General features: G+C 43.3%; 2 protein-coding genes across 4 annotated transcripts in view; one reads left to right on the top strand and one right to left on the bottom strand.

Moving 5' to 3' along the window:
* The first annotated feature begins 279 nt into the window (after positions 1–279).
* Positions 280–8,153, top strand: terf2ip (telomeric repeat binding factor 2, interacting protein). Of its 2 annotated transcripts, XM_060068646.1 has the most exons (9): positions 280–392; positions 893–1,134; positions 1,625–1,761; positions 1,928–2,142; positions 2,304–2,399; positions 2,894–3,347; positions 3,448–3,563; positions 3,908–4,234; positions 7,320–8,153. In XM_060068646.1, exons 1-9 carry the CDS (start codon positions 357–359, stop codon positions 7,578–7,580), a joined length of 1,884 nt encoding a protein of 627 aa, XP_059924629.1. In that variant the 5' UTR covers positions 280–356; the 3' UTR covers positions 7,581–8,153. The 2 variants fall into 2 exon arrangements, with proteins under 2 accessions (XP_059924629.1, XP_059924630.1); XM_060068647.1 differs by lacking the exon at positions 2,304–2,399.
* iffo2b (intermediate filament family orphan 2b) overlaps positions 7,856–12,923 on the bottom strand; it is a 26,602-nt gene continuing 21,534 nt past the window's right edge. The window contains exons 6-8 of one of the 2 annotated variants that reach the window (XM_060068648.1): positions 12,219–12,432; positions 11,987–12,085; positions 7,856–11,687 (exon numbers count right to left, since the gene is read on the bottom strand). In XM_060068648.1, the coding sequence (XP_059924631.1) occupies positions 11,454–11,687; positions 11,987–12,085; positions 12,219–12,432 (547 nt within the window). In that variant the 3' untranslated portion in view covers positions 7,856–11,453. The remainder of the gene's footprint in view (positions 11,688–11,986; positions 12,086–12,218; positions 12,433–12,923) is intronic. The other variant, XM_060068649.1, reaches the window with a different exon arrangement.

The raw sequence follows: 12,923 nt of genomic DNA, 5'->3' as shown, positions 1-12,923 counted from the left end.
TTTTATCAGTTATGTAGTACATCATCATCATTTCCAAATTATATTCCTCTTACCTAATCAACAGGTTAAAAAAATGAGAGTGGTGTATAATTATTTTGGCCCTTGCTTTACCTTTCTTTACCTTATGTATACAGTGAAAATGTAGTTGTAATTGAGGATCTTCAACTTGGGAAATTGAATATGTCAACATGAATTGAGGCCTGCATCACATTATTTTCTACTTAACGTTGAGAAGAGAGTACTGGAGGATAACGCAAGGTGGTGCAAATGTGTGGGGTTATTTTCACAACCCGACAACGGAGAACAAGAGTTGCATCTGCGCAGCCGCAGTAAGGGTTGTTATGAAGTAGCGGGAAATGTTACCCACTCGCAGATCAAGAAATACCTTCCAGGTATTTATTATGATCATAACAATTATTTATATGTTTAATTTAGTTTAATTCATATTTTCTAGCCACATGGCATGTTTTTTACAGTCAGAATAACTAATTTTAACTAGGTCTATGTGCATTACAACGACTTTACCTGGCGTTAAAATATGTATTCTGTAACGTTAGCTTTAGCCAGCGATAACAATACTTTCTCATCGGACGTTTTGTTTTAAACTTCGCAGTATACGTGTTATTTATTGTATTGAAGATGTCCAAACAATGCATTGTAGTTGCCATTTTCTTAGTTTTTCCATGGTGCGGTTTCTAAACTGGAAATACTTTTATCGACCCAGGTTTCATATTTATTTTAAACATGTTTTACAAGGTGACATTTCTGGTTTAAATGGCTGTTATAATATGTCATCAACACCCTCAGTGGTATTGACGTTATTACTGATTGATTATAACTGATACACACTGATTTGACACACAGACTGACCGCTTTTTCCTTTTGAATGAAGCTAACGACGATGCCGTCCAAACGGGAAAATCAGGGCAAGTCGCAGGTCATCTCTCCAGTTCTTTTCATGACTGTGGATGGTGAACCCATGCGTTTCTTCCTGTGCCCGGGACCAGCCAAGGTGGAGCTCTTGCCCAGCATCAAGGCAGGGGGAGGAATGGTGTGCAAAGCTCAGGAGCCGGGGGCTGTCCTGCTTGTGGACCCCAATGAGATGGGGTCTCTCACGCGGAGCACAGCTCACTGGTAGGTGCAGCTTTCGGTTTGTATGAGTCAAAGTTGGCCTCATTGTTGAATATATTTTGAATGTATCAAGGGTATGTGAATGGAGTTCATATGCCTTAGAATACTAATTTAGAAACATATTTTTCTTCTAGTGATATTCCACAGTGTGCTTACATTTTGGTTATGAATATAATCGTTATGAATGACAAAAGGCGTTTCATTCAACTGACGTGAATGAATTGTTTGGCAGTGTGGTAAACTACACCTCATCAGTAACAGAACAGGGTAAATCACCGTTTGTGGTCTGTACTTGGCTCACAGTATTACGTGATATTTTAATTCAAGTCAAAATATGCTATCTATTCTAACACGCTTGTAGTTATAGTCATATAAAGTTCCGATTAAGCTATTATACTGTATTCGCCAACTAGGTTAAATTGTATATCTGAGTGGACTGTTATACTTTTCCAGTAGTGTTGGTAAATTAGTTAATTTAGTCTGGCTTCTCTAGGTACGTGTCTGCTCAATACATCCGGGACTGCATAGAGAAGAATGAGCAGCTCGAGCTGGAAGACTACAGGATGAAGCCCGATGCCGCAGACGTACAATCTACCAAGAAGAGGGCAGCCAGGACCAGCACTTCCTTAGGTATCTCTTCAATCTTTTATTTGCCATGATGGATCCATAATGACTGTTGAATGTCCATATTTTTCCAAGTTTCCGGTAAATAAAATAGCTGTTTGATTTATGTTCATCGCATCACTGCATAGTTATAAGCTTTATTTTTATTGACTCCTTCCTGTTTACCAAAAAGGTAGAATACCTTACACTTCTGAAGAGGACGCCGCCATCATCGGCTATGTCGCCACGCTCAAGGATAAGCTCAAAGGCAACTTGCTGTGGAAGCAAATGGCAGAAATTCACTTGACCCAACACAGCTGGCAGTCCATGAAGTACCATTACATCTACAAACTGATGGACAGACCAACAGAGGCCAAGGAGCAAGGCAGACGAAATGGAGTCTCCATGGTAAAGCAGCCCTGATGGAACTGCAGTTCCTCAGGTATTAAAGCAATATAACAATGTTTCTCAAATGGGGGAACAGGGTGTGTGTGTGGGTGTGGGTGTCGGTGTGTGTGTGTGTGCAAGCCTTAAAGTCCTTAAGGTGTATGCATGTGCTCTTCACCCAGGTGGCCGCAAAGCAGAAGACTGGCATGAGAGGTTCACCGCCGGAAAAACTGATGTCTTCCTATTCAAATGACTTGTTCTCTTCAGACCCTGCGCTGGTAGCACTGCTTAATGTTCTGTCATGACATGATTGGTTTGTACACTCTGTACACTTGCCTTGCCTTTGGCAGGTTCAAATAGGTACAGGATACACGCCAGGAACACCCAACAGTGGTTGTCAAAGTGTGTTTTTAAAAAATTGTTGACGGGATGAAAATTGTGTTAAAAAACGTTTACTTGATGTAAACAGCGCTTGACTTCACAGCCTGTTCCCAAAGCTGCCCTTGATCGGGCTGAGACCCACATACCACGCAGGCAGCTGAGATGACTTGCTGTGTGTCAGTTTAACATAGTGCATTGTCTTTCTCACATATTCTGTGTCCCTCTTCAGACGTTATTCAATGTGAACTCATGGCCAAAACCATCAAGTGGTTACATTTTCTGTCACCATGTTACAGTTCTTCATTAATAGGTGGAAAAGTCAGGTTGATTGTCAGCATTTCATGTTATGCGTGCATATTTTGTCAGCTGGCTAAAAGTGATGTCCCACCAGGCAGACGACAAACGATCCGATGTCCAACCGACAGCTGACCCCCCTTCTGACCCGGATGTGACTCTCGCGGAGGAGGAGGTGGAGGAGGAGGAGAAGGAGGTGGAGGAGGAGGTGAAGGAGGCAGAAAAGGAGGAGGAGGAGGAGGAGGAGGAGGTGGGGGAGGAGGCAGAGGAGGAGGAGGAGAACGAGGTGGAGGTGGCTCTTCCAGCAGGGCTGCCTGTATCCCCGCAGCACAACCCGTCTCCCGACACTCCACAGCAGAGCTCCTTCCATCTCCTGATGCTGCCCGACATGCCGCCGTTGGAGCCGCCGTCCAGAAAGAAAGCCAGAACGTCGTCGCCTCGTGGCTCGCCAAAGGCATCAACATCAGCAGGAACGCCATCGTCAAGACCTCCCCCACCCCCACGCCCATCCCCACCACCACGTCAGCCCATCGAGGGTGACCTCTCAGCAGGTCCGACGCCCACCTCGGGTGCTCAAACCACACAGCTTGCTTATGCTCATTGTAACCACGACAACCATTTTTATACACTGTGTTAATGTGTCTGCCTCAGACGGGGCTTCTAATCCAGTGATCCAGAATGAGGCGGAGAAAACCGGAAAGAGTGGAGAAAAAAGGAAGTTGGGGATCCTGGAGATTGCTTCTGAAGAGTTTGAAGATGACAGTGAGGTAGGACTACAACTATGATGTATAACGGTTGGGCTCATAACCTGCTACATAGTTAATGGTATTTTTGTCCTTATATAGTACACATTTTTGGATACTATATAAGTAGTACGGTTGCTATTAAGCGTATATTACTGTCTGCAAAGAGAGTAGTCCATCTGAGTAGTAAAATCATCAGTTGCGGTGAGGTGTGACGGCTTTGAAGCCTATTGGTTATAAAAATGCATAAGGAATTAATTGAGTTATGTCCCAATTGTCGACTGTAATCTGTATAGCTGCACATCGTATTCTATTCAAAGCATAACGTTTCAAGTTTAAACAAAAAACCTATTACCTCTGTCCCCTAGTCTGATTATGAGGAGGCCCATGATGTGCCTGAGCCCATGAGAACCCAGCAACCCAGGGCAACGACCTCAAAGCACCCTATGGGAACGCCCGATATGCCCATGGAAACCAGAACTGTGGTAGAAACCGGACCTACTCCCAAGCCACACCTCTTCATATTTGACAGAGAATCGCAGGAGGAAGGCTCCCAGCCAATGGAATGTGAGGGTGCAGCAGTCCCTGCTGGCCCTCAGCCAATAAGCAAAGAGGCAGAAGTGGAGTCAATGACCCAGGTGCAGTTGAAAGAGGACATGCAGCGAATAAGAGCGCTGATGAAGCAGACTAACCAGGTGACTCTCACAGAGGCAGACATACCCTTTCCAGTGCATCTTCTTTTGCTCTTTCACTTAAAACCCTTGCTAATGTAGAACATATATACTACAAAAGAACAATTCCGCTGACATGTTGGCGATCACCAGTCCATGCTTCTGGTCATTGGCTGGTTGAGAGGTTGCTACAACAGGATGCATAGCCTGCACCTTTCCTCAACTTTAGATGTCAATGACAACATTTCTTCCTAGATGATCAGGTAGTAGGGGTGGGAATCTCTTGGCACCTCACGATTCGATTCGTTTCCGATTCAGAGGTCAACGATTCGATTCTAAAACGATTATTGATGCATCTTGAAGCAATTTTTTATTTATGTCCATTTCCATTCTGGATTTTCAAAAATATATATATATGCATCTGAATTTGTTTGCTAATCACTTCCTATTTTTGTGATGATCATTAAAGAAATCAACAGATTAATTACCTTATCTAATATTTTATTAGAGAAAAAGCTTTTGTCACAAATATGAATTTCTATGACCAATGCAATAATCAATGCAAGTTGCATTACAACACACTATGGAAGTAGGTAAAAAATAAATGGTCATCATGGTCTTTAATGGTCATTAAAGAAAAAGCTGCTCTTAGTCAATTCTAAGAATAGGAACTTGTTCTTGTGTCAGTTTGCGTGCATGCTATGCGTAGGCTGAATCGCACTCTCGCCCAGACAAATCAGATTGGCCAATACACATTGAAGATAAATTAAATAATTTTAAGACTACTCAAATTATCCTTTTCTGTCGAACAGAATGTTGCAGGAGGCGAATAAATTTAATAGAATATATATATATTTTAATATATATATTTTATTTTTATTCCGATTATTAACTTATCTGAATCGAGACGGAATCGTTCTACACAGAATCGCGATGCATCGAAGAATCAATTATTTTTCCCACCCCTATCAGGTAGTGTTTGGTGTTGTAAAACATTTGTTCTATAATCTTATTTGAAAGGAAGTGACATTTTGGGATATTATACAACCAATGTGAGAAATTCTGTTCTTTACAAAACAATAATATATATTTTTTAAAAAGGGAAGTATCTCAGGAGATGATAGCCCTTACTGTACCCCCACCATAATATATTTGCAGTTCCACAAATGTATCAACTGAGATTTCCAAAAAGTTTAAAGGTCCCATGACATACTACTTTATGGGTGCTTTAATATAGATATCAGTAGGCCCCAAACATAGTATTTGAAGACGTTCCCGAAATTCTGCCGTGGTGCAGAATTAAAGCCACTACGAGCCAGTCGCACATTGAGCTTTCCCCAAATGTGCCGTTTCGGTGTCTGTAGCTTTAATGCAAATGAGGAGGAGAGAGGCGGGTCAAGGAGGTGGGTGGGGGTGGCCCTTACCATGCGCTCTGTTTACAGTGGATGTATCGCAATGGCGAGGCTCACACAGCCTTTAGCCGTGTTCTGTAAATATTCTAGAACACACGGGAGTCCTGGAGCTCTATATCTAAATAATATCATAGTATACCTATATATCTATATAATATAATATATATTATCACGGCCAAAAGCTGTGTGAGCCTTCAGACAATATTATGAATCTCGAACGACCACGTCGGGTTCTCCAACGTCTGGTTTTTCCACGTCCAGATCAATCTGAAGTAGACTTAGACCACGACATGGAGGAGAAAGGGATTGTTGCCCGCGATTGTTGACCGCGGTTGTCTACCGCCGGAGCCTCGCTGCCGAGGGACCACCGCCTCGGCAGCGGTCAGCGTTAAGGCACCACCGCCTCCTGCCGAGGCGGTGGTCCCTCGGCAGCGGGAAGCGGGGCTCAAGCGGGAGACATTCGCGGCCAACATTCCCTTTCTCCTCCATGTCGTGGTTCATGTTCTTCAGGGAGTCAAAGCCAAAGTTCCTTTCCCCCAATTCATTCTCAACCATGGCTGCGATAACCCCCAGTACGAGTCTCGTTGGGGGAATACCAGAGACGAGAGTCCGACGTGTTATGCGCCATAACACCAACAGCAGAACGGTTATCCAAATAACAAGGAAGTGTACAACCCTTGCGTTACAGTCCTGGAGCTCTATATCTAAATAATATCATATAATACATTGAATACATATTATCACGGCCAAAAGCTGTGTGCGCCTCCAGATAATATTATGAATCACAAACGACTTTGTCGGGTTCTCCGACATCTCTGGTTCTTCCACTTCAACATCCATCTGAAGTGGACTGAACCGCGTGCTGCCGGCTGCCCGCTGCCGGGCGGTGGTGCTTGGCGGCGGTGGTGACTTGCGGCAACCGGCGGCAGGCAGCATGTCGCAGTTCATGTACTTCAGGGAGTCAAGCTAAAGTTCCTTTCCCCCAATTCCTTCTCAACCATGGCTGAAGTAACCCCCACTACAGTCTCCTTGTGGAAATACAAGAGACGTCAAAGAACCGACGTGTTATGCGCCATAACACCAACAGCAAACACTTGCGGTACAGTGTGTGTAATCACACACATACACATGTGGCGCTCGCATGGTCGTGTCTCATTGGCGGGCCAAATTCTCTGGGCGGGCAAGGCAGAGAAAGGGGAGGAGCTTAGATCCCTTATGCCGACATATGGGACCACATTCCAAATCAGCGCGCTTGAGCCTCTGTTTTGTCAAAGGCGAGCAGAACACCTAGTGCTCGTTTTACACCAAACGCAAGTTTTAGCCACTGGGGGACCATAGGCTGGCTAGGGGAACTCATATTTATTTTAGAAAACCTCATAAAGTGGGATTTTCATGCCATGGCACCTTTTTAATAAAAAAAATAAAAAAAGATTTTATTTAAACTAAACCAGTTCTATAACCTGCCACTGGTTTACTTATAACGCTAATAACACCTGCTACTTGCGGATGCCGGATATATTTGACTGGTACCATAAAAGAGGGTCACATATTAAAACTAATTCTTGGCAGATTATGTACCCTGCCTCCCCCCATATCACAACGTATTCATTGTTTATGTTCCTCGTTAAATGGTTGTTTCTCTCCCAAGCACGTTTTAAACATCTCTCCGCATATCCCTCTGCCCTCTGCTGTCTCAGAACCTTGTGAGCGTGACCAAGGTTCTGCTGAAGACAAGCGGGGACTTCAGCGCTGCCCTGGCTCTCCTGCTGAGGCCCGACTCGGCCCGGGGCCCCTTCTGGAGCCAAAGCGACGACCGGCTGCTGATGACCTCTGACACCGAGGCTCGCCAGCAACTCCAGAAGAGGTACGGTGAGCAGGGCGTGGCCAAGAGGTTGGTATTCCTGGAGGGGGCGAATGATGCGGACGATCCGCCAGAACTCAATGTGCATAATGTATGAACAGGTCTCCATGTGTGCGCTCGTAATGAGTTGAAACAACTGACGTTTCATTATGTGATCGTGCACATTTTTAAAATTCTGTAAATACCATTTTTATCATTCTGTATTCTTGCGTAGAATAGGTTATTTTCGAGTTTCGAAAAGACCATCAAAGGGCCATAGTTTAACCGACAGGTGTCCATCCTGGATATTCTCAACCAGTCTTGAATAGCAAATTACTATATTGTATTTTCTCCAAACAAAATGTATTTGTCTATTTTAAATGTTGGCTTATATTTTACTTTACCTGTAGCAGCCTTGTAATGTATCCATATCCGGTTTAACTTTATTCGATTTGAAGTGTTAATTAAATTGTAAAGCACCTTGTCTTTCAACAACAGGCCTATCGTTGTGTATCATTAAGGTCATTTTAGCAGTGTTCATACATTTTGCTAATAGCTGTGTGATGCAAACTAAAGAGAAACGATTCAAATCTTTTGCTACTGTTTTTTTTTCCCTTTTAAGATTATGAGTCTGAGGAAGGATAATATTAAGATGTATAAAATGTAATAAAATTGAATTTAAATTGACAGTGTTCAATGTCTACCTCCTGAATCTGTATAGGCTGCACTGATTTAAAAAACAATTATGATTAAATAATTTCTGTGACTGACTGATATTTACTGATAGTAAATAAACATAAATCGGAATGGAAAGGTTACATTTTGAATTAGTTAGTTTAGTTGCTTTATTATTTTTAAACAATTTAAACCTTTGGATTTTAGTGTTTTTGATGACCAAATGCCTTAATAAAATATATCAGATATCTGAGGTAGACAGATAACAAAAGCATATTTTTTTATTCAATCCATCTTTTTATTTCATTTTACCCAAATACATTCTTCGTTGTTTTTTTTTGTTAAACAAAATTTAACCCAGAGGAAGAACTGAAAGACCCAGAGGATAAATAAATGCAATCATGTACGCAGATCGTAAAATTAATCATGGAAGACGTGTGTGACAGAAAGAAACCAGGCATCGGAACGACACCCAACCACCAGCGCTGTTTCTGTGTTGCTAATACAAAGAACAGGACCTTATTCGGGAGATCCTACCAAAAATATGGCAACAGTTATTAATATTGCTGCATCTCATTTATGAATCACAAAGTAATGATAGCTTAGACCAGGTTATTTTTTTTGTTACTTAATAACAGCAAACATATGCTGTTGCTTGACATAAACCAAAATAAACGTAAGACAGCAGTCAATCAACCATTTTAACCCAACAGTATATTGTTAAAAAGCAGTCGTATAAAACCCACTGTTAATACGAAATATTCACACACATCCGCTTCCCCATTTACATTGTGTACAGTTTGACCTGATCATGTGAGTGCGATTAGGAACAACAAACATGCTGCATTCCCCAGTATTAAGACCACACATCGTCCGGCTCCTTTTGTGAAGTGGTATGATTCCTTTCCATTGCATGGGTTGGATAACTTTAATGAAAATGTTCATGAATCTGAAAACGAGGACAAGCACTTGTTGTAGTAGACATAAGCAAACACTGTATTCAGTGTTTTTTTTGTTGTTTTTTAATGTATTCCGAGGATTGTAACATAGTTTGTATATTTCATGTAGCACATCTTTGCTTTGGCCGGCTGGTTAGTGTGCAGATCAGACAGCCAGAATGGGGTGTGGGTTAGAACCGCGTAGGTAAACAGTAGTTTTTGATGAGAGTTATAACCCCACGGTCAATAAGTCAGGTCGTATAATGTAGGGCTACTGGAACTTTACAAAGTACAGTACGAAGCATGGCTCTCTGCTACTGAACAGGCTGGTTTTACATAGACGTGAAGGTGTGAGAGACATTTCGCTGTGAGTAAGGCCGTCTCCCGTCTACGTTTCATGAAATAGTTTTCTTGTGTACAGTGGACAAAGTATGAAACAATCCGTCAATACGCCTGGTAAATATGCGGAGACTTATGATTGGAAGAACAACATATGCAAACCGTTTGAATTAGATCAAACAATGTATGATAAAACATGAGATAATTGTTAAAAAATAAAAACTTAAACAAAACATGATACAATGATGGATTAGAAAAGACTTGTTAAAAAAAAAAAGCACTATGTATTGCAGCTGTTGGGTTTAACATAAGATATAGAAAAAGCAACTCAGATCCATTGCTCCTGCTGAAATTACAGAGTTGCGGGAATTGACATTCTGCATCGTTACAACTTCTACATAGAAGAAGCCCTTTCCTTTGTCCAAGCAAACAATATGATAATACAAATATACACGCTTTGGCTACCACTTCCCTCCCCATGCAATCATCAGTTATTTTTTCTTTTCACACATACCATAAAAAGCACAAAAAGAGCAAAATCTAAGAAAACACCATCTGTTGCATATAGAACAACATGAACAGAAAGGCCTTTGGGTTATAAGATCACATGCCTACACTCTTCTCTACTCTGTGAAGTCCAGCCCATGGCTGCATGAGTCTGGACAGAGACTGATAGGTATCCTTTTCTGGAACAGTGACCCCTGCTGGTCAAGAAGGAACCACATTTATCTCTGAATCAGCTGAAAAAATATGATGACATCATAAAGAACCTTAAATAAAAAAATTGGTTATCTTAATTAAAATATAATGTTAATTATATCTAATATGTGCCTTTTTATTATAAATATGATGACTTAAGTCTGATGTGCATCGTGAACTGTTTTAAAAGCACTCTTTTTTAAGGTATGATCTTTGGTTAGAGAAGGTGTTTATGTTTTGGGGTGTATATTTTTAGATCCTGATGATCAACAGAATTAGGAGCCACTGTTCCAGCTATGATTGCTATTTCTGTATGGAAAGAAAAATCCCATGCCTCAGATTTATTTTACACATAAAAAAAACGTTGCTCCCAAAATGATACATACAAAACACCTGCTCTGCTTAAAAAGGTTAAAAGTATAGGGTTAGACTGAAGGGTGGGAAGCAAGTCCAAAAACATAAGGCCAGCTAGATTGCATAGAACTTGGAATAGTGCATCGATGCAGCAAAAGGCTGTGCTCCATTCCTCAGTCGATTGGCAAAACCTGGAGCAATTCCTCAGTAAACAACGGCCTTTAAAACACTTTTTCATTTATTTTCTTTTTTTTATCCTCTGGCAGAAGACATTTCCATTCACAATGTCATGATTGGCATTGGATATATTAACCCTGCATCTGAAGTGTTCATATGTAGAGGTTATGCAGTGGCAACAACGCATGTTTTACCATAATAGAATAAGAAGTAACGACAATAAAAAAGAATATCACGTGGGAGTAATGCTTATGAGCCCTACTGTGCTGAATGCTATTTTTCGGTCAGTAATGCAAAAATTGAGACAAACAAATTTACCATCTGGGACAAAAATTTAAATATTGACCCTGCTTGAGTTGGTTTAGTGGAGCTCTGGGCCAATCAGAAGGGACCCCGCAAGGCAGCGGTGAGGAAGTGAGCACAGCTTGGAAACACACACACACACACACGCACGCACTGCATCCACCACCACCACGACGGCCACACCTTCGCCCCCGCTGTCGTGCACAACAGCACCCAGACAGTGTAAGCACCGAGTCGAGACCTGCGTTGGCAGGAAGGAGGGGGGGAGGGGGACGCTTGCCCACCAAGAACCCCCAAGGGCAAAACCCCGACCCCCACCCCACCTCCCCTCGCCGGATTTGAGATTGGGTCTGATCCCAGAACACAGTGGAGCTCGCAGTGGAGCTGTTTAAGCATTGACCCAGGCTACAAACGCCTCCCTCCCTCCCCCTCTAAGTGGGAGAGGGACGGGTCGTGGGGGTGGGATCCGAGGCCTGGCCGGGGAGGGGTGGACGTGTCGACGGACATCAACTAACGGGACCCTCGGCCTCGGTCTCTTTGTCCAAGATCTCGTCTTGAATCTCGTCAGTGTTTCCTGAGTCACTGCTGGCCACGGAGCTGACGGACGGAGAGTTCCTTCCGCCCTTGATCATCCGCCGGCAGGTCTCCATCTGCACGTCCAGGCCCCGCTTCATGCTGCACATCTCCATGTACTCGTGCAGGTGGCGGGTCATGTCGCTCTTGGCCGTGGCTAACTCCCCCTGGAGGAAGGGGAGGGGAAGGACGGCACGGTCACAAGCGTGGATGCAATGTCCACACAGAGAGACGGAACGCTGTCTCACAGATAGAAAGATTGTTAAGCAGTACTCCCTTCTAGGAGTGTGTGTGTGTGTGTGGGTGTGTGTGTGTGTGTGTGTGTGTGTGAGTGTGAGAGAGACGGGGCTCCTTTTAAGGATCGAGGTTTAAAGGTCGATGGAGAGATGAATCAAAAATACCGGCAGCTATTCTGTTTGGTTGTGACTGTCTATATCTCCGGGCGGACTTCCTCTTAACAACGCACCTCAATCTGTCCGATGGTGTGATGGTACTCCTCCTCCCTGGTCTTGAACAAAGACTCTGTCTCATTGATGAGGCTGCCAAGACTTCCATCTTGTGAATTCTGAAAGTAAACAAAAACAGCCGAGAGAGAGTTGGCGGCCGGTCGGTGTAACTGCCCATGACTTGCATTTTTAGTTATTGGATACGGTCTATAAAAGCAGAGGACTCAGTCCGGACGCTCTGATGAGACTCACAGGGTCCTGGCCTTCGGCGTCGCCCTCAGCGTGGCCGTTGGCGTGACCGTTGGCGTGGCCGTTGGCCGCGGCGATTGCGCCGGGCATGTTGTAGTTGGTGAAGTCCTCCCATAGCAACAGAGTGTCCTCGTTCTCCTCCCACGTAAGGCTGTCGCAGTCGTCGTCGATTTCGAATGTCTCCCGCCTGGCAACAAAGGAGTTATCTGAACAATGTCTGCATGGGGCCCAGGAGAGATGGGGGATGGGGAGACAGAGGACAAGGGAAGAGAGAGGGGTGGGAAGGGGAGGAAAAGGAAAAGAAGAACAGCCAGCATGTTCAGAGCATCCACAGAGGAGGATGGTGAAGAAAGATATTAAGGCTAGAGCGAAGAAAAAAGACAAAAGTTTGGATGGAAGAAAACATTGGAGATGCAGTGGTCGATTTTTCCCGCAAACTGCGTTCGAACACAATGTCACATATGATCTTTCAGCCTCTAGTAGCCAGACATATTTGGAGAACAGCAGCACAACAAAACACAGGTCGAAAGCCACCGCGCCTTTAAGTCCATGAAACGGAGAGACAATCGTTTTAATACATGATTACAGTGACCTTAAACCCCCCATTTATCTTAGGATTGTCGAGTGAAAATAAAGATGTAAAGATGCATAGACAATTGCCTAAATAAAGATGCATAGACAATTGCCGATGCATGAAATATCAGATTG

This window comes from Gadus macrocephalus, chromosome 13, assembly GCF_031168955.1.
Source record: "Gadus macrocephalus chromosome 13, ASM3116895v1".
NCBI lineage: Eukaryota > Metazoa > Chordata > Actinopteri > Gadiformes > Gadidae > Gadus > Gadus macrocephalus.
This window is presented reverse-complemented; position numbering and strand designations above follow the sequence as displayed.

What these genes read in the sequence shown, in the direction of transcription:
- terf2ip (XM_060068646.1), top strand. Translation starts at nt 357, where the DNA reads ATGTTACCCACTCGCAGATCAAGAAATACCTTCCAG. An exon ending in GACGAAATGGAGTCTCCATG is followed by an intron (nt 2,143 to 2,303) that starts GTAAAGCAGCCC and finishes CTCTTCACCCAG; the next exon opens with GTGGCCGCAAAGCAGAAGAC. An exon ending in TGATGAAGCAGACTAACCAG is followed by an intron (nt 4,235 to 7,319) that starts GTGACTCTCACA and finishes CTGCTGTCTCAG; the next exon opens with AACCTTGTGAGCGTGACCAA.